Genomic DNA, 21,676 nt, shown 5'->3' with positions numbered 1-21,676 from the left:
TTTGGTGTCTTATGTTTCCTTACCCTAAAGGCCTGGTTGTGAGGATTACATGGATAAAATCTAGGAGTGCCTGGTAACTACTAGGCATCCACTGATTAACAGCTGGAATCCTCATCAGATTAGTTCTAGAACATTGTGTTAGTTTGGGGGTACTTAAAAATCAAAATATAAATAATATCAATTGACTGATTTCCTTTTTCATCATTATATATATGGGAATTCCTTGACAGAGACATTTTAAATATGTACTTTTTTTTTTTTTTTAAGATTTTATTTATTTATTTGAGACAGAGAGAATGAGAGAGACAGAGAGCACATGAGAGGGGGGAGGGTCAGAGGGAGAAGCAGGCTCCCTGCTGAGCAGGGAGCCCGATGCGGGACTCGATCCCGGGACTCCAGGATCATGACCTGAGCCGAAGGCAGTCGCTTAACCAACTGAGCCACCCAGGCACCCTGTACTATTTTTTTTTAAGATTTATTTATTTGAGAAAGAGAGAGAGCAAGCACATGAGCGAGGGGGAGGAGCAGACTCCACACTGAGCCAGGGAGCCTGATGTTGGGCTCGATCCCAGGACCCTGAGATCACAACCTGAGCCAAATGCAGACACTTAACCGACTGAGCCACCCAGGTGCCCCTTAAATATGTACTTAAATAGCCTTCTGATTAGTTATAGAGTGTGCTGAAAAACAAAAATGAAAACTTGCAGAAAACTATGACACAGATCACTTTGTAGTCTTGTTACACAGATATTAAGATTATGGAGTATTTTCTTTTTTTTTTTTTTTTTTTAAGATTTTATTTATTTGAGAGAGAGAGAGCATGAGAGGGGGGAGGGTCAGAGGGAGAAGCAGACTCCCTGCTGAGCAGGGAGCCCAATGCGGGACTCGATCCCGGGACTCCAGGATCATCACCTGAGCTGAAGGCAGTCGCTTAACCAACTGAGCCACCCAGGCGCCCCTGGAGTATTTTCTTCTTGGTTTTATATTTCTATATCTAAATTTTTTTTTAAAAATAGGATTCATTTTGGGGCGCCTGGGTGGCTCAGTTGGTTAAGCGGCTGCCTGCGGCTCAGGTCATAATCCCAGGGTCCTGGGATTGAGCCCCACATCAGGCTCCTTGCTCAGCGGAGAGCCTGCCTCTCCCTCTCCCTCTCCCTGCCTGCCGTTCCCCCCTGCTTGTGCTCTCTCTCTCTCACTCTCTCTCTGTGTCAAATAAATAAAATCTTAAAAAAAAAAAAATAAGATTCATTTTGTTTAACCCAAACATGCACATTTCCCCATATTAATCTTCCTTACAGCTTCATTTTTTTAATGGCTCCATAATATTTTTTCATATGAAGATACTGTAATGTATTTAATCAAGTACATTGATTTGAGTATCATGGCTTTTGATTGTATAAACGTATCACCACCACCCCAACAGCAAATTTCTGTTACCTCAACACTTAGTGCCTTAAAAATTTGAAAATAATTTTGGGATTAGTGATAAATTCAGAAGAATGCTCAAAATGGATTTAGTTGTTCCCCATTCATTTACTACATGTTCATACAAAGTGCGCCTTTTGGAGCGCATAGATGGGACATGGGTGCATAGATACTTTATCAGAGCTCTTGGTTTCCGTAGATGTCAGTGCTGCTGTATACCTTTCAGAGTCTAAGCTACAGACATTATGAATCAGTACATGACTACCTCAGCCATAACCACTCTTGTCTGTTCCATGTTCTGTGTTCTCCTATAGCCCATCGCTGAGGCGCCGTTCAAGTTTGACATGGAGCTGGATGACCTGCCCAAGGAAAAGCTCAAAGAGCTCATCTTCGAAGAGACAGCTAGATTCCAGCCAGGATACAGATCTTAAATTTGTCAGGTACCTAGAGCTTTAGCGACACGATAAACCCTGGTGAGGGAGAGAGAATATAAATTAAATGTTATTAAAAAGAAAGATTTCCTTGAGTTCCATGTGGAAGCTTTCCATGCTTAAGTCAGAAAGTCTGGTGAACAATGCAATGGTATCAGTAAGATTTTCAAAAAATTGTGTTCAAGAAAAAAGGAAATGCAGATCTTGATTTTAGAGAACATGCGGAAAGAGGAGAGAGAATAGTGTGGGAACTCAAGTGAGTGGTGGAGTGAGAATTATGTTCAAGTCTGCAGAAATGAGCAGTGAAGTCAAGAATTACAACCAAGGGCTGAAGCATTTTCTGGAGAAATGCTGTGGACAGACAGCCCGGAAGAGGCTGGGGGTGTTTTTCCGCAGGCAGCAGTGTCATGTGCAGCCTGCCGACAAGTGGCCTTGGGGCTGCTGCGCTTGCACCAGAACAAGAGGCTTCCTGAGGGCGGGGAGAGAAGAGTGGGTTCTGTGGCAGTATGCGTCTGATAGAACTGTATCTGTGCTCCATTCTTCCTGCCCTGTCCATTCTGTTTTCATACATCAGGATCTAGAGACGATGGTTTAGGCTGAGGGTTGGCAATACCAAGGCTCAAAAGCAGAACCTGCTCGGGTGTTTCACATAGAGGGCATATAACTGGTCAGAGGGCATTAGAAGGGCCGGAACGCAAAGAGTGGGGTTACCTGCAGATTAGTAACCCCAGGAAGCTCTTCCTGGGGGCCTTCAGCTAAAGGAGCAAAAGTAAAACAGTGTTAGCCAGGGTCCTTGATCATCACACAGCGAGGGTGCTGGGCAGCTTCTGTAACTGTAGCTGTTAGAGCATCATCATTGCTGAGAAGGGGTCACGAGCCTGTACTGCTGCTGGTCTGGGGGATCTCTGGAGCCTGAAGCTGCCGTTACCATCCAGTGCCTCTGAAACCAGGAGCCTTCCTCCTCCTGAAAAGTCATATGTCACTAAGAAGCAGAAAAAAGGAAACCTGGCTTTTCCTATGTGTGCTGGCCATTGGCAGAATCTCATCAGAAGTCAGTCAGCAATGAAGTCCAACAGTGCAGTTGACAAGCTCACAGCTCTGTCATTAAGAACAGAGGACAGAGGAAGGGTGGAAAGGATCTGAGAACAGACTTGGCCAGCTCAGCCTCAGAGAGCCGTGGAAGCCAGGCAGAGGAAGGCTGGGAACTAGTAGGGAGTGCACTCTGCTAGTGTGGGGTACAGAAAATGGGGTTTTCAGAAGTCTGGTCTCTAAGCATGGAGGGTTGGAGGAGAAGACTGGGTGGGAGATGAGCTCAAAATGAATCTGTTAGCTTCCAGACCAGAGGGCTAGAGGCTTGGACGAGGGCTGTGAAGGCGAGAAGTGGTGTTTAGGAGAGTGGAGGAAAAGCAAAGTCTGAAAGACCGGATTTCCTAACCCTAGCACCTGACGCTGGACATGTCCTAAAAGACAAAGTCAAAGCAGGTGAAGTGTGGAAGAAGCACGGGCTTATGGGACATTGGGAGCATGCTCATAAACAAGCCCTTGGGGAAGTGTCTGAATGAGAGAGGGAAGTGTCAACAGGAGGCTGAGGAGGACAGAGTCTAGCAAGATTTGGATTCATTTATCCTTTCATACCTCATGATGTGACAGTCTGTTAAAGTATTTGTTATGTATAATGATCTGCAAGGTCACTCACTGACAGAAAGTCAGACCCCAGGACCCAACCATTTTTACTCCTTAACTTGAGTCTCCTTGGGTTCTCCTTCCTGGCCTGTTTGCTTGGTGCTCACATTGGAAGGGGTCTTCTCTCTCCCAGAGCCTGCTCTCTCCCTTCCCTGTGTCTGCACAAGGTCAGATCAGCTGCCTCAGCATTTTGTAGATAAAGTTTTACCTGGCCCTTTACAAGAACAGGTTTTCTGACCCCCTGGCCTAGCATATTGAGCTGAGCTACTTCGGTTGCTTTTCTTCTTTCACCATCCCTTTAACAGCTCATTTTCCTGAAGTCCGTTGGTGGCCTCTGTTTTTCCCCATCTTTTTTTTTTTGAGCTCACACATACTGCATGCTTCCTCTGGGACAGGCACGTGTTAGACTCTGGGGAGCAGAGCAAACAAACCTGAACCTGGCCTCAAAGGAGCACACAGTTTAGTAGGGGACAAAGACACACACAACTGCCATGCATATTTTTAGTGTGAAAGAGAGTGCTGGGAAGGGGGCATCCTGCTCTCTGGGGAGGCGCTCGGCAGTGCGGGACCAGGGAGTCAGGCCCGTGTGGGAGGCTAAAGCCCAGGCTTACCAAGGAGCCTGCCTCTCCCTCACAGGCATCTTCAGGTTCCCGAAGCATCAGGGCAGGTGACTCTAGGGCAGTAAGGATGTTGGGTAACCTCAGAGAGCAGGTACCCTTGGGACCACTGGCGAGGCTACTGGAGGAAAAGGACAGTGCACCCGCCACAGCAGAACGAGTCAAAGGCGAGTGTGCTCCTGGGGCTACAGGGCGCAGCTGCTGGCCTGATGGCTCGTGACGGAGGCCACGGCGACTGCCAGTGTCCACCCGCGTTCTGAGAGTCCAGGACTGGGGCTTCTTACCAGGGACAGGGGTGGCAAAGACGGTCACTCTGTGTTTAGTTCACTTTCTCCACGGGAGCAAAAGGCACAGTACGTTATAGCATGACTTTTTTTCCCAGCTTTTTGTTACTGAATTACAATTGACATACTGTATTAGCTTCAGGTGTACAGCATAATGATTTGATTTTTATACATCACAAAATGATCGCCTCAGTAGACCTAATTACTTCCAATGGTTTTTAAATTACTATTTTCAACTATTCTGAAAAGTTGAGTTTTACACTTACAAACCCACATTCCCACCACCTAGATTCTGTGACTAACATTTTGCTATCCATCTTTCTCACATATCTGTCCATCTGTTCTTCCATCTACCTGTCAGTCTATCTTATTTCTTTCTTACACATTTCAAAGGAGGTTGCCAGCATCTAGATTGGCTTATAATTTAGTCATCTAGAATATAAAAGTGAATCCAGAGCAAGGTGGGGCTGGGGGCATTCATTAAATTCTGGGCCAAGTTCTTTCACAAACATTTTATTTTGATGCTCACAGCAACATTGTCTGAAGTCAGCACACAGCCCATGTTTATGATTGAGGAAACTGAAGATTGCACATGTTTAAGCGTTTTGCTGAAGATTATACGCTGTTGGCAAAGTTAGGTAGCTCTGGGTCTTTGGACCCAGAATCCATTTTCTTGTAAATTCTGTACACTGCCTTGGAGTAGTTCTGTGCCCTGGAAAAGGTTGAGGAACTCATTCACAATACTATGGCACAATGTTACTGAGTTCCCAGCCTGCAACAGTGAGATTAGAAGATACAAACTGGAGACTCAGGGAGGTACAGGTGCCAGAGCATACAGGGAGGTTAAAGAAAGGTGATGTTGACTGCCCAACTACATAAGAAAGAACTGGAAAACATGCCCACACAGGACCTCAGAGCATAGCTATGGGGCCCCTTTGCGGGAGGGGATGGCAAAGACTACTCCAGAGGAAGCTATCCCCTGCTTGCCTCGGCACAGGCTTTACTGATGCCCTGAGTGGTCTGAAAGGATCAGGGGTATTCATTATATTTTGTTTAAGTGGGTCAGTTTTAGATATGTGTCCACTGAAAAGTTAAAAATGTGTCCGTGGTTAGCTTTGTAACAAGCCTCCTGTTGCGTGGTTAACTTTGTGACAAGCCTCCTGTTGCGAGAGGCTGGTGAAGGTAGGTGGCCTGACTTCCTTCCTCCTCTGCCTGTTGGTGCATTTTCTCAGACTGATTAATTTCTCCCAGCCAGTAGATTTGGCTGCATTTCAGAACAGCGTACCTCTAGAGGGAGGTCATTTCCCATCTCTGAGTCCATCTCCTTGTCACAGAGTTGGGTTATAACAACCATCCTTCCTGCCCTGACTCTTGAGTGGTAGATGAACTCCATCTTGCCTGAAAGTGCATTGTGAAATACCAGAGTGACATTCTGCTAGATCATACTAGCAAACATTTCACAACAATAAGGGTCTCCCCAAAGAGAAGATCTATTTTGTTTGCATTTTGACACACTTAGTTAACCTCCCAGCCATCTCAAGCAGGTTTCCTCATCAGAACCAAGAACACAACCTGATTGGAGTGGTAATGTTTCACTTCTCCCTAGGATGATACAAAACTAATAGAGACCTGGGGTTGAACTTAATTCATTACATATAGATGCCTTAGGCAGTGGTCCTCAAAAGTGTGGTCCATCTGTGCCTTACCCTCCAACAGTCTGTGTTTTAACAAGCTCTGCAGAGGATTCTGATGTTCACCCTTGAGAACTATTAGCCTATAAAGGGTTAGAGTAGATTTGATTTGTAATATAATCTTTTCAAGTAAAATAGAGATATTACAATAACGAAGGGGGGACGTGTGTGCTTCTTGTACTTTGATGGTGTGACACTCCTAGTAGATCTCCTGCAGGTGGCCCATATTGCAGACATCTGGAGAGCCAGGTGGGCCCTGTCAAGTATAGTAAATGAGTGAAGGCTGTCCTCAGGGTGCCACCTGCTGTCTCTCAGGGTGCTATCCTGCAGGCCTGGTTGGGCAATAGCTGTCAGATCACCTCAGACCTAGGCGATCAGAACCATCTTCTGCTCGTGGGAACCATGCCATGGCTCCCTGCCTCACCAGAATCCAGGCCCGCCAACCTCACACTTCCAGCCAGTACTTCATTTTGCTTGTCCTTCTTTGTTGCAGTCGCAGGAAACTTGAGTGTTACAACAACACACTTGGCACTGTGTGGTTGATTTCTGTCTTAACTGGACATCCAGAGAGAGATTTGGTAAGAATAGGAGGCAGCAGGAGTGCCTGGCTGGCTCACTCAGTGGAGCGTGACTCTTGATCTTAGGGTTGTGAGTTTGAGCCCCACGTTGAGTGTAGAGATTACTTTTAAAAAAGGTGAGGGGTTGGTGCGCCTGGGTGGCTCAGTTGTTAAGCGTCTGCCTTCGGCTCAGGTCACGATCCCAGCGTCCTGGGATCGAGCCCCGCATCGGGCTCCCTGCTCAGCGGGAAGCCTGCTTCTCTCTCCCCAGTCCCCCTGCTTATGTTCGCTCTCTCTCTGTGTCTCTCTCTGTCAAATAAATAAATAAAATCTTTTTTTTTAAGATTTTTTATTTTTTATTTATTTGAGAGAGAGAGAGAGAGCATGAGGGGGGGAGGGTCAGAGGGAGAAGCAGACTCCTTGCTGAGCAGGGAGCCCGATATGGAACTCGATCCCAGGACTCCAGGATCATGACCTGAGCCGAAGGCAGTCGCTTAACTGACTGAGCCACCCAGGCACCCTAAATAAATAAAATTAAAAAAAAAAAAAAAAAAAAAGAATAGGAGATCGCAGACAAATGTCTTGCATAAATGTGTGTGCTTTTTTTTTAGGATGGGGAGGGGAGAGGGAGAAGGAAAGAATCTTAAGCAGGCTCCATGCCCATTGTGGAGCCGATATGGGGCTTGATCTCACAACCCTGAGATCATGACTTGAGCCAAAATCAAGAGTTGGACACTTAACCAGTTGAGCTACACAGACTCCCCAGATGTGTGGGGTTTTTTTCTCCCAAGATTTTATTTATTTGAGAGAGAGCACAAGCGAGAGATTACAGGCAGAGGGTGGGGCTGAGGGAGAGGGAGAAGCAGGCTCTCCGCAGAGCAGGGAGCCCGACATGGGGCTCAATCCCAGGATCCCGAGATCATGACCTGAGCCTGACCGACTGAGCCACCCAGGCACCCCCCAAATGTTTGTTCTTTTTTCTTTCTTTCTTTTTTTTTTAAGATTTTATTCATTTGACACAGACACAGTGAGAGAGGGAACACAAGCAGGGGGAGTGGGGAGAGAGAAGTAGGCTTCCCACTGAGAAGGGAGCCCGATGCGGGGCTCGATCCCAGGACCCTGGGATCATGACCTGAGCCGAAGGCAGATGCTTAACGACTGAGCCACTCAGGTGCCCCTCAAATGTGTGTTCTTTACAAAGACCTTCAGATTCTGGTTTTGACCATTAGAGTGGCGAGTACTGTAGTTAATAAAAAGCGTCTTAGGAACACTGAAGCTTGCCGAGCTGCGAGTATGCGTACACGCATGTGTTCCCGCCCCAGTGGTTCCAGGGGAAATGACTTTTTTGCAGGAGTGTTTTTTCCTTTGCTTCCCCCGCCCCTTCCAGTTTCATAATGTTGGTCCATTCTTTTCATTTCTCCGTTTTCCTAATGTTGCTGCTAATGTTGTTTTAATGTGGGTCATTCTTAACTCATAGGCTTGTTTGTTTGTTTTTCAATAGGACAAGGGCTCAGAGGACTGGACGTGCTCAGACATCGGTGTTGTTCTTCCCAGTTCTTGACCCCGGTCCTGTCTCCAGCCCGTCTCGGCTTATCCACCTTGACTCCTTTGAGCCGTTTGGAGGGGCGGTTTCTGGTAGTTGTGGCTTTTATGCTTTCAAAGAATTCCTTCAGTCCAGAGAACTGTTCCTGGCATCCCTGTGTGTGTCACCCACTGGTGACCTGTGGCAGTATGTACTTTCAGTGCACCTACTGCTTACCGTTGCTTTAGTCACTAATCGCTTTCTGGTTTGAAAGATGCAGTGGTTCCTCCCTCTCCTGAGTCCTTCCTCCGTGCTGCCCTGCTGACCCTTGCAGTCACACCAGAGATAGTTCTTTCCAGAATGGCTCTTGTCACTGGCATCTTACTTTATGAGAGGGAAGGCTACTACCTAGGGCACTTTAAGTCAGTGACAGCCCCTTATTTGCACTTCAGCTTTTCACCATCAGCGTTTCCCCAGAGCAGGAGCGTGTGGAAACACCTGGGATGTTGTTGCAGCCTGCAGCGAGTGCTCCCGTCTCGGGAACCTTTGGGGGCACTTGCCCATGTCTTTTCTCATATCATGTTAGTCACTAGCATATTTAAGGTTTGTGCTGTTTGCCCAGCTTTTAGAAAACTCAGTCATTTTTCCTAGTAAAAGAACGAAGTACTGCACCCAGCAGCTTCACTCTGTAGATTTACTGTGGTTTCTTATACCATTTGTAGACGTGTAACACTTGCCCAGATGTGTTATCTGCAGTACTAACTGTTTGCCAGGCTTACACAGAAAGATTTAAAGTGGCAGCTGCATTCGGGATTTAGTGAGAGATGGACACAGGTCGCAGCAGGGCGCTCAGGCAAGTGCGTGAAGAAGCAGCCAACAGGCCAGCCGGACGTCTCGGGGCCGAGCTGCACACGCGGGTGTACGCATACCCCCGAGCGCTTCACATGGCCTGCCATGTTCTGTGTAGCCACATTCAATGCCTCAGGATTTAGCAGAGAGGAGCCCTGCGTCTTTAAATGAGAAAGTGTACAATTCTTTTTCCTCCTACAGCATGTCAGCATCTCAAGTTCATTTTTCAACCTACGATATAACAATTTGTAATAAAGCCTTCATGAGCTCATGACGTGAAGCGCTGTTCTGTCGTCAGTGCTCTCAAGTGTTTCTGATACTGCTGAGCTAAGACCATGAGAAAAAGCTAGCACTAAATCATGTTTGGAGCTCTATCCCATATTATCCTGACCTCTTTAAGTATTTGTTCCTGCCACTGTACACTGTGGCGTTGACTTGGTGTTCTGTCCCAGTGCGGTGCCTCCTCTTGACTCCCCCACTGCTCTCTGTGGTGAGAAATCTGCCTTGTTCAATAATTACTGTACCCTCGCATGACTGTTACAGCTTTCTGTGCAGAGATGACTGTCCAAGTGCCACATGCCTATGATTGAAACGAAAAATTTATTGTTACCTCTGAGTTTGTGTTCCACGGAAATGCTCTCCAGCAGATCACTTAGGAAAACTAATTCTATTTTTAGCTTTTCATTTCTCAGCTATCCTTTTTTCTTGTTTGATTTTTGACAGCAGTGGAGAATGGGTTATATAAAGACTGCCTGCTAATATGAACAGAAATGCACTTGTAATTCATGAAAATAAATGTACATCTTCGATCTTCATATTCATGTTAAGATTGTCGATTTCCTCTGGATCAGCGTGTCCAAATGGACAGTCAGCTTCAGTCTATGCTTGGAGCAGAAATGCTTGCGGGCTCCCCCCCGCCCCCCACCCCCGGGGAACTGCCCCAACACTGGTTTACATAAGATGATTTAGAAGGCATCTCTGTAGGGTCCTAGTTTCCCTTTGCACAGCAGAGAATCAACTCTGACATGTACCTTTACTCAAATCATAGGTCTAGAATACTATGTCAAACTCTGATGAAGACTCCCAAACGTCTCAGGTTGGATTCTCTGGTTCTTTCTAAAGAAGACCTGCCTGTATGCCCCAGAAATGCTGCTGGGCATGGCTGATGCTGGGAAGGACTGCCCAGTGTCACTTGGCCCCACACCAACCGGCCCAGGGTGCTGATGCTCACACCTCACAGGTTAACAGGACGGCTGAGTCAGCCTCAGAGATTGGAACCACATCTAGATTCTTGCCCTAAAATCCGTGATTTTCATCTGCGTGCTCAGAGCTGCCGTGTAAAGGTCTGCACAGCTTTGATAGGATAGAGGTTTGACTGTTAACTTGATACATTGGTGAGTCAGTTTTCATTTTCAAAGAAGCATTGACAGTTTTCTTACTCTTGTTTCTTTGTCCTTTTTAAATGGAATGTTAGTATTATGAGGTTAATCTGCAGTCCTCAAAATAGAAAGCCATGGCCTTGGTTACTAATACCTGAGGACGGTAGGCTGTCCCATCCCCCCCGCTGGTACTGTGGAGTGAGATTGGCATGAAACCACTAACTGTGTTCTAGAATCACTGTAGCCCTAAGTTGTGTGCTTTTTATTAATCATGCCAAACTTGGTTCAACAGGTCAGAGAATTATAATCAAGGTACCTGGGAAAAGTACTAGCTATTATGTGTGATAGGCTTGTCATTTGGATCTTCTTACATCTCTAAAAATGTACCGCTTAGGTCATCCAGATTACTTACTGGTGATACTGAATGCATCCATTCTTAGTATGCTCAGATAAGCTTTCAGACTAATGGCTTTTTTGGTGTCTAAAAAGTAAGCAAAAAAATTCCTGTTGAAACATTCCAATCTTTTTGTTTAGTATGAGACAAAATACCTAACCAAGCCAGGGGAATGGATTTGAGAGAACCCATGACGGCTCTGTGCTGACACAAGTCTTCAAAGCTGGTGGAGACACGCAGGCCATGTTGATGCATGGGTAGAAGAGTATCGTTGTGTTTGTGTGCAGTACACAGTGCGTCGTGTGTTCAGTCCGTCCTGCTGCAGGCGCAGGTGAGGGGTGTGCAGGGTCCTGTTGGCTTTTGGAGCCCACGTGCGGCTCATCACTGGTTGCATCTCGGTAGGGAGTCACACCCGTGTGCTGCCCACGCCACATGCCACCTACTGTTCAGACCATTCAGAGGAGACTGTTGTACCTTTATCTGCGTATGTGTTAATACGGTTTTTAAATTGGTAACTTTTATATAGTACGGTAACAGTATGTTAATACACACATATGCACACATGCTTTGGGTCCTTCCATAACACTTTTATATTTGTAAATCAATGTTTTGGAGCAATCCCACGTTTAAGGGAAATATTTTTGTAAATGTAGTGGTTTTGAAAATCTGAGCAATTCTTTTGCTTAAACATTTTTAAAGCATTTGTGCTTTAAAATTGTCATGCTGGTGTTTGAAACATGATACTCCTATATTGCAGATGAGAAGCATGTAACAGTAGATATGTGGTCTCTCTCACTGTAATCCAGTTTGGCATCATGGATCGGAAATGACTGGGAATCCAGAGGGAATTCTCTGGGGTTGCACCAGGTTTACCTAAAGCTCGTTGCCTTTTTTGTGCTGTTCATCCGTGTAGAGCACTCGAGAAAGTTCTGAAACTGCTTTGTATCTGCTTTGTACTGTTGGTGCCTTCTTGGTATTGTACCCCAAAACTCTGCATAGATTATTTAGTATAATGGTAAGTTAAAAAAAATGTTAAAGGAAGATTTTATTAAGAATCTGAATGTTTATTCATTATATTGTTACAATTTAACATTTATTTGTGGTATTTGTGATTTGGTTAATCTGTATAAAAAATTGTAAGTAGAAAGGTTTATATTTCATCTTAATTCTTTTGATGTTGTAAACGTACTTTTTAAAAGATGGATTATTTGAATGTTTATGGCACCTGACTTGTAAAAAAAAAACTACAAAAAAAAATTAGAATCATTAAATTGTGTCCCTGTGTTCCAAAATAACATAGTACTGCGCATGTATAGCTTAATTGGAATTTCACATGTGAACATAGGAAGTCGCCTAGTCCTTTATTACAGTGTTTCCCAAATAAGTGTGTTTGTAATTTGACTTTGCTTACAGTAATCAGGTATAGAACCAGAAGCTGGTGCTCTGAAGGCCAGTGGGATTTTAGTGCTCCATCAGGTTTTCCAGATTGTTCTTCAGATGCTTGGCTATAGAGGGGGGAAGAAGGCAGTGCTGGGAGTCCTGACACAGTGCCCATGTGCGTCTCTTCTCATCGTCCTAAACTTCAGCAACTGCTGCCAGGGCAGGTGTCCTTGGCAGCCTCTTTTTTTCAGACCAAGATGTCACGAATGTATTAGGGACTCTTGGACACTTGGTTCTTCTCAGTATTGGGCATCATGCAGTGACTTACAGGACAAAAATATTGGAAAATGTTCTGCTTTGGTGGTATAGAGAGAGCACAGGCTTTTGGGCCCATAAATCTGGGTTCAAAACCTGCCCTCTGCTGATAACACAGCTGGCTTTGGGCCAGTCGTCGTGTTGTTCACTCAGACCTTCGGCTGGAAAGTGGAACCGTGCATGTCATAAAGATTGTGCAAATACATTTTAAGTTTCTAGCCCAGTACCTCAAAACAAAGAGTAAATAGCAGATCTTCCTAAATGCTTTATTTATTTATTTGTTTTTACTTGTTTGTTGTAAGGTGGTGCTGAGACATCTGCTGACTGAACTGTACCCGCTTTCTATTAATCTGAGCGGGGAGGACCTGTCTGTAACTTTCTTCAGGGAAATGCTGATCTCGCCTAAATTGCTGGGTAACGCTCATGGGATTATCACATGCACTTTCCCTTTAAGAGATCAGCACTCTTTGTTGTTGTCCAAATCCTGTAGAAATCAGTTATAACAATCATCTTCCTTACCCAGCACAAGGAATTAGTAATCCTGTTTTTCCCACGTTAATAATGATGAGCTCCTTGCCTTGGCAGTAGAGCCTCAGACCTTGGTTGGTTCTCTGTATTTAATCAGAACCTGAGCGTTCAGAGCCGACCAGTGGCCACAGAGCACCTCTCTGGGAGGAGCAGAAGCCAAGCCCAGGTCACGGGGGTACGGAGCAGGTGGAGGCAGGTGCAGGCCCCCTGGAAGCCCCAAGTATGGAGGAAGGACAGGGATTGGGTGTGTCCACAGGGGAGCAGTGAAGGGAAGGTTTTCGTGGGTGATGGGCTGAACCACACTTGAGTCTGAGGAGGGAGACCCAGAGAGGGGACAGGGTTGCTGGGTTTCATAGGCCCGAGGGCCAGGGAAGGGGTGGGTCAAGGTGGACGTGGCACAAGGGGCTCTTTCTCTGAGGCTGGCACCAAGGAAAGCTGAAGACGAGGGTCCTTTGAAGAACAGGTAGAGAGGAGGAAATGGAATGAAGTTGTGCCCTAGGACAGGTGTTTTTTAGGTGGAGTGGGAGTGCGAAACAGGGTCTCTGTTGAGAACAAGGAAGAGCCAGCAAGAGAAGGAAGTAAGAGGAATGCCTGTCACTGGGAGGCCTGACAGGTGACGCCCGTACGTCTGTCGTGAAGTACTGCTCTGTGGGGCTTGGATGTTCTTGCCGCACAGTGGTGTCATGAGCTGCGGTGCCAGGGTTGGGCAAGACAGAGGCCCGAGGAGGCTGAGGGGAGACTGTGAGGTGATGGAGCGCGAGTCCCCTCACCTGCTGGGTGTAGAGATGCTTTTCCCTTTTAGTTTCTTGGTCAGAGGAGCAGGGAAGCCGTCGCCCCATTTTCAGTAAGACCAAAAGGTAACAAAGCCTCTTGTCAGCTGTGGAAATGGTGGGAGGGCACATCTGTGGGGGGAGGAGGGGCGAGGGGATGGGCAGTGACCTGGAGCACGTGGGACACCAGGGCCAAAGCTTCCAGGCCCAGGCACTGGTGGGAGGTCTGCTGCAGACTGGCGGTGTGGGCACATGAGCTGGCCGTCCACTCGCAGCGGGTCACCAAGCCTACAGAAACCACCTTGGAGAGTCCAGGACCAGTGGTCCTCTTACCACTCCCAGAAATCCGGGTCCCCTTTTCTTCCCCTTCTAAGCCCTAGAGCGTGCCCATCCTTCCTTCCCAGAGTTGACTTCCGCACTGAAGTATTCTGTTCTTGGGGAGCCAGCGGACTCTGGAGGCTAGAGGTGTGGGCTTTCTGTGATTGAGCCGACGGCCCAGGAGGGAGGACCGCACTAGTGCAAGGCACAGGATGGGGATGCACACATCCCACACAACAGTGACTTTCAAATATTTTAATCACCAGAGCCGTTTGTGAAATCCAGGAAATCTGCCCGCTGTGAATAAGCAAGGGTGGGGCAGCCCAGCGCGTCTCCCTCCCGGGGATAGCCTCGTGCTTCTACCCGAGAGGAGTCCGAGATCAGTCAGAGGCCCTGGAGAGCAGAGCAAGGCCACAAAAGGGCGGCATTGAAAAGGTGGAACGGGCCCCAGGTGACCGTTAGCCCTTCCCCAGTGGGCCAGCGGCTCGGGGGTCCTCAGCGGGAGGGCCCCGCGAGTGGGTATGGGAAGGTCACCCTGTTTTGAAAGTGCAGGAAGATGAAGATCGTATGGATGAGGTTGGGTGTGGCCGCAGAGAAGAAAGATGAGCTTGTAAGGCAGCGGGGAACAAAGCCAGGGCTGACGCTGGCCTCGGGCGCGCGCCCCATGAGGATTGCGGAGAACAAAGCCGGCAGAGCTGCCTCGTGGTGCCCATCCCGTGGCAGGGAAGACGGGCACTGAATAGTTTTTATAAAGTAAAGCTACAAACATTAAGTGCTTAAAGGAGAACAGGAATGAGAGGCGCCGACTCTCGCGGCATTAGAAAAGGCACCGTCACTGCTAGATTGAAAAGTCTGCCAAGGCAGCTGCATCGGCCCTGAGTGTGTCTGTTAGGACAAAATGCGGGGATGTTAGGACAGGATGGCACCACGGGGACCGTGTGTGCATTGGGCCCCCAGAAGGCCAGGACGGTACCCAGCGGGGAGCACGGGACCAGGAGAAGTCACAGGAGGGCCCAGGCTGTCAGAGTGCATCCTCTGCGGAGACAAGTAGCTACTGATGGCGACGTGTGGACGAGACAGGATTTCAGGGAGAGAAGGACGGAAAAGGCAGATGATGTCATGGCCAAAGAGGAAACAGGATGCTTCAGCCCCTGTCCTGTCCTGCTTTCTCTCTCAGATGCAGGCAGCGGCGCCTGTGCATCCATTCTGCGGGCACTCCCAGGCCCGCCAACCGGGATGCTGGGCGGGGACGGGGCGGGGGGTGGTGGCCCTGGTTGAATTCTGTCCAATTTAAGATTCAATTTGGTCCGTAAGAGCGAGTCAGACCTTCTCCTTGCTCAGCTGTGGCCATGAGACTGGCCTGCCCGGCAGACACTGGAGATACTGTCTGATGGCCGACAGGGAGCCCACCGAGCCGGCCCGGGCACCCCCTGGCACCCCGTGTTGCGCATGCTTCCCATGTGCTGCAGACGAGTGTGTGTGTGTGTGCGCGCGCGCGCGCGCGTGCGCAAGCTCCCGTCTTGATTTAAGAACGTGCTGTCATCAAGGTAGCATGCCCCACCTGAGATGGGAGAATACACGTTTCCCCCCAAAACCCACTCACAAAGTCGCTCCTGGAAGGAAGGCAGACATGCACCCCACCACCTGAGTGGCCCCTGTCAGATCGAGTCCTAAACTCAACCCCGCTGCCGAGCAGCCAAGGGACTTCAGCCAAGGCCACGGGGGCCCCCAGTCTCTGCTGGTGGAATTGGGATGGCAGCACCTGCCTCCCAGTGGCTCCCAGGACTCCTGAGGACAGGTGTGTCCCTCGCCCCAGCAGCTTCCGCACCAGCGCTCTCCCTCCCCTTTCGTTTCTGTTTTTTGTTGGTTTGGCTTTGCATTTTGTTTTTCCTTGGCAGTAACAGGTATCCATTTTTGGTTCTGGAGGCCTCACAGGCCCCCAAGGGTGCCCCCTCAGCCCTGGTCCTCAGCACCACGTCCCTGCCTCCGTCTGACCTTGCTCCCCGCCCGCTGCCCCAGCGCGCTGACCCCACACCCTTCTGGGCTCGGCCCTCCTGCACCCAGCCCTAAGGGGGAATTGGCAGGGTGTGTCCACCCAGTGGCCCAAGACCACAGGCCCAAGGCCCCAGAGCAGAGAGGTGAAGCCCCTCCCATGAAGCACCTGCCACTTGGGCTGCCGGTCCCACTGCCCCCCAGATTCAGATAGCATTCCTGGTAACAGGAATTTCTAAAACACAGTTGACAGGTACCAAGAGGTTTAATACTTTGTGTTAGTCTGGCAGTTAGAGAAGGGCAATTATTATAATTAGAAAACATTGCGTGGAAGATGCCATGTCTATGACCGGGGAGGCTGCAGACAGGTGCTGAGAATTCCAGAACATTCTGTCCCCAAAAATCATTTTACTTCTTCCCATTGCTGCTTCCTTATGTTTACTCTGTGCATAAAATAGACCTTGAGCTGTGTATTTATGACTACATTTTTTGCTCCCCGGGACTCTAACACATGCATTAAATCCGGAAAGCAGTTAACTTACCCCTGCCGGAATCCTCTTGGATCATGGGACACCCTATCTCTCACTGGTGGTTCTCAAACCAGCTTAGTCACTTCCTGACCCCCGCATCTCCCGAGAGCTCCTCTCCACCAGTTCGTGCCACTCGGTCCCTCTTGCTCATATCCTTATTATTATTATTATTATTTTTAGTAGACTTTATTTAAGATTGACAATAACTGAGTAGCTAGCACGCAGAGCTCCGAGTGCCGGCCCCTCCCCTCCCCACAGGCAACCACAGACCCTTTTGCTCTGTTGTCTCTATACTTTTGCCTTTTCCAAAATGTCATGTAATTGGAAATATGAAGAATGTAGCCTTTTCAGATTGGCCTCTTTCATATAGCAATGTTGTGTTTAAGGCCACTTAATGTTGGTTTATGGCTCGATAGCTCATTTTTCCTCCAACTTTATTGAGATACAACTGAAAAATAAGATTGTGTATATTTAAGGTGTACAACGTGATAATTCAAAATACATTTACTTCGTGGAATGGTCACCACTACCAGGTTAACACATCCATCACCTCACACAGTTACCGTGCATGTGTGTGTGTGTGTGAGTGATGGGAACACTTAAGGTCTACTCTTAGCAAATTTCCAGTATACAACACAGTATCTTTAACTACAGTCACCATGCTGTGCATCACATCCCCAGAACTCATGCATCTTATAAGTGAAAGCTTGGACACTTTGACCAGCATCTCCCCCTTTCTCTCACCCCCTAGCCCTTGGTAACCACCACTCTCCTCTCTGTTTATGACAGCACATTTCTTTTCATTGCCAAATAATGCTACATTGTATGGATGTGCCACAGTTTGTTTACCCATTCACCTATGAAGGGCATCTTGGTTGTTTCCCGTTTGGGGCAATTACGTGTAAAGCTGCTATAAACCTTCGTGTGCACATTTTTGTGTAGACCTAAGTTTTCAACTCATGGAGGTAATACCCACCCTGTGGTGCATGACTGTACCAGACACATACATTTAAAGGAAGAAATGATATGATTTCTCTACAGTCTCTTCAAAGGGAACACACCTGATTCTATGAGGCCAGCATTACCCTAATGTACCAAAATCAGACAAAGACATTGCAAGAAAAGAAACTATAATATCTTTCATGGCCATAAGTCTAGAAATGTTCAACAAATTATTAGTCAAATCAAAAAAAAAAAAAAAAGAAAAGAAAAAGAAAAAATCCAACAACGTATAAGAATTACAGGGGAGCCTGTCTGGCTTGGTTGGTGGAGCCTGTGGCTCTTGATCTCAGGGTTGTAAGTTCAAGTCCTATGTTGAGTGTAGAGATTACCTAAAAATAAAACCTTAAAAAAAAAGAAAAGAATTACACTCCCTGAGCAGTTAGGATTTATTTCAGGCATGCAAGACTGGTTCAACATTAGGAAGTAAATGTAATTCATCATATCAACAAGTTAAAGAAGAAAAATCACATGATCATATCAATAGATGCAGAAGAAGCATTTGACAAAAATCCAACACCTTTCCTCATAAAATCTCAGCAAAGTAGGAATAAAGGGGACTTTTCCCAACTTGACAAAGAATATCTACAAAAACCCCATAGGTATGTGTCAACTATACCTCAATTAAATGATCAACAACTACAACAAAACCTATAGGTAACATTATTAATGATGAGAAGCTTTCCCAAGGTCAGGGATAAGGCAAGGGTGTCCCCCCACACCACTGCTGTCAAACATTATATTGAAAGAGAAAAAAGCCACCAACCTAGGATTTTGTATCCAGTGAAAGTATTCTTCAAAAATGGAGAAATATTTTCTTGGGCAAAAGCTGAAAGAATTCAGGGTGCCTGACTGGCTCAGTTGATAGAGTGTGCGACTCTTGATCTCAGGGGTCATGAGCTAGAGCCCCACATTGGGCGGGCATAGAGATAACTTAAAAATAAAATTTTAGGGAAACCTGGGTGGCTCAGTTGTTAAGTATCTGCCTTTGGCTCATGTCGTGATCTCACGGTCCTGGGATCGAGCCCCGCAGCAGGCTCCCTGCTCAATAGGGAGTTTGCTTGTCCCTCATCCTCTGCCCCTCCCCTTGCTCATGCTCTCTCTCTCTCAAATGAATAAATAAAATCTTTAAAAATAATAAATAAAAAATAAGTTTTTTTTTTTTAAAAAAAGCTGAAGGAATTTGTTGCCAGTAGAGCTGCTTTGCAAGAAATGTTAAAAGAAGTTCTTCAGAGAAAAGGAAAAGTATATAGGTCAGAATCTCAGATCTACATAAGCCTTTTTTTTTTTTTTTTTTTTTTAGAGAGAAAGAGAGAATCTTAAGCAGGCTCCGTGCTCAGCGCAGAGCCCAACACGGGGCTTGATCTCACAGCCCTGAGATCATGACCTGAGCCGAAATGAAGAGTTGGACACTTAACTGACTGAGCCCCCCTAGTGCCCCATCTTTTTAAATATATGCTAGTCCCTCTTGCTCTTTGCATGCATGGTTTCAGACAAGAAATCTTGAGGTGATTTTCACCCTTGTTTCTCTCTAGGTGAGCTGGATTTTTTTCTTTTCTTCTGGCTTCTTTCAAGATTGTCCCTTTGTCTTTGGTTTCCTGCAGTTTGAGTATCATATGCCTAGGTGGAGCATTTATTATATTTACCCTGCTGGGTGTTAGGTCTAAGATTCCTGAATTTGTGATTTGGTTTCTGTCATTAATTTTGGAATATTCTCAGTTTTTTGTTGTTGTTGTTTTGGGGGTTTTTTTGTTGTTGTTTTTTTTATGTGTGTGTTTGGGTTTTTTGGTTTTTTCCACGATGGAGACTCACCAAGGCACTCACACTACCTTCTGGGAAGCCAGGGACCCACTCCATTTTTCTCAGCACTTTTTTTTTTTTTTTTAAGATTTTATTTTTAAGTAATCTCTACACACAACATGGGGCTCCAACTCACAACCCCAAGATCAAGAGTCACATGCTCCACCAACTGAGCCAGCCAGGTGCTCCTCCCTCCACTTACTTTATTACAAAAGTACTTTGTAAACAGCTTAGCTCACTTATGGAGAACTCATTTCTGTGCTGAGGACAAGAGCTCGCCATCACTTAGGGGCTGGTGGTACCTGGCTAGATGGCCGTGCTGACCTCTGGCTGAGGGGACTCAGGCTCCCACCTGTGGCTCTGTGGACCTGTCTGTCCTTTCCTGTGTCCTGTTCCTGTGATGCATCCATACTGTGGGTTTTTGTGCAGAGAAGGGGCCCAGGATGCCCATTGAATTTGGGGCACGGGGCCCTATTCTGTTCAGCCATGCATTCCTGGATACCCTTGGAGGACGCTGCTCAGAAGGTGAATGGTGAGCACGCACACCAGCCATGCCACCAGAGCTTGGGGACATATCTAGGGCTCACACCGGTTCAGCCACAAAGCCCAGAGTGCCTGGCACCTGGACGCACTGATGCGGCACCCTGAGGCTGGTGCCCACCCTGGCACCACAGCCTGTGAAGGGGTGCTGGTTATCCAGGCTCTGCCCCCAAGAGTGACAGCTGCTGCCTGGGCCTCTGAGCCACACATTCACCACCACTGACCCCACACAACATTGCAGTGAGTCCCAGCCATTATCACTTTCAATGTTTCTTCTGCTCCTTTCTTCTTCTAGAACTCCGACTCTGTATATGTGACACCTTTTATAATTGTCCTGCAGTTCTTGGACATTCTGTTACTTTTCTTTTTTTACTTTTTTTTTCTCTTTGCATTTTAGTTGGGAAAGTTTTTAGTGACATATCTTCAAGTTCACAGATTCTTTTCACAGCTGTGCCCAGCCCACCTATATGCCCACCAAAGCCATTCTCCATTTGTTAGTTTTTTTTTTTTTAACTTCTAGCATTTATTTTGATGCTTTCTTAGAGTTTCCATCTCTCTGCTTACATTACCCATCTATTCTTGCCTGTTGCCCACTTTCTCCATTAGAGCCCTTAGCATATTAACCACAGTTGTGTTAAATTCCCCAAACAAGGGGGCACACGGCTGGCTCAGTCAGAAGAGCATGCAACTCTTAATCTCGGGGTTGTGAGTTTGAGTCCCGTGTTGGATGTAGAGATTACTTAAAAAATAAAATCTTTAAATTTCCTGCCCAGTAATGCCAACATCTGTGCCGTAGCTGAGCCTGGTTCTGAGGCTTGCCTTGACTCTTCAGACTGTGCCTTTTCTCTAGCATGCTTGTAATTTTTTGTTGAATGTCAGACAGATGTTGGGTAATAGATCTGAGGTAGACAGCGCTTTAATGAGAGGTTTGTATGTTTTTCTGTCTAGGAATTAGACTCAGAGGCTGAGGTTTCCTCTTGTGTCCTTGTTTATGTTTCCCCTGTTGTCCTTGGGTGTCCCTAGAGACTCCTTCTTCAGTGGAGTCAGCCTTGCAGCAGGGCTCACTTAGGCAATACATGTGTTAAGATTGGAATGACACAGGGACGCCTGGGTGGCTCAGTTGTTAAGCGTCTGCCTTTGGCTCGGGTCATGATCCCAGAGTCCTGGGATCGAGCCCCTCATGGGCAGGAAGCCTGCTTCTCCCTCTCCCACTCCCCCTGCTTGTGTTCCCTCTCTTGCTGTGTCTCTCTCTGTCAAATAAATAAAATCTTAAAAAAAAAAAAAAAGATTGGAACGACACAGGGGCACCTGGGTGTCTCAGTCAGTTAAGTGTCCAACTCTTGATTTCAGCTGAGGTCATGATCTCAGGGGCATGGGATCAAGCCCCGCATCAGGCTCTGTGCTCAGCAGGGAGTCTGCTCGAGATTCTCTCCCTCTGCCTCTGCCCCTCCCCTGTTCGCACTCTCTTTCTCTCAAAATAAATCAATAAAATCTTTAAAAAAAAAGGATCAAATGACACAGAGAAGAATAGCATGTGCAGGGATGACATGCAGATTCATGAAGAATCAACGAGGAAGGCATGGAGGCAGGGGAAGTGTCCCAGGATCAGAAAATTAGGTCTGTCTTCTCGGGTGCTTGTGGCCCGGCCCGTGATCCTCACAAATGCTGCTGC

At 46.9% G+C, this 21,676-nt stretch overlaps 1 protein-coding gene across 2 annotated transcripts in view; it reads left to right on the top strand.

The window, feature by feature from the left end:
- MAPK1 (mitogen-activated protein kinase 1) overlaps positions 1-12,118 on the top strand; it is a 109,385-nt gene extending 97,267 nt beyond the window's left edge. For both annotated transcript variants that reach the window (XM_034989209.1, XM_034989210.1), the window contains exons 8-9: positions 1,740-1,865; positions 8,190-12,118. In XM_034989209.1, coding sequence (XP_034845100.1) covers positions 1,740-1,856 — 117 coding nt within the window. In that variant the 3' untranslated portion in view covers positions 1,857-1,865; positions 8,190-12,118. The remainder of the gene's footprint in view (positions 1-1,739; positions 1,866-8,189) is intronic.
- Positions 12,119-21,676: the final 9,558 nt, after the last annotated feature.

The sequence above is a fragment of the Mirounga leonina genome, unplaced genomic scaffold, assembly GCF_011800145.1.
Source record: "Mirounga leonina isolate KUSES-001 unplaced genomic scaffold, KU_Mleo_1.0 Mir_481, whole genome shotgun sequence".
Classification (NCBI taxonomy): domain Eukaryota; kingdom Metazoa; phylum Chordata; class Mammalia; order Carnivora; family Phocidae; genus Mirounga; species Mirounga leonina.
The sequence above is the reverse complement of the archived record's forward strand: the minus strand, read 5'-3'. Positions and strand labels throughout refer to the sequence as shown.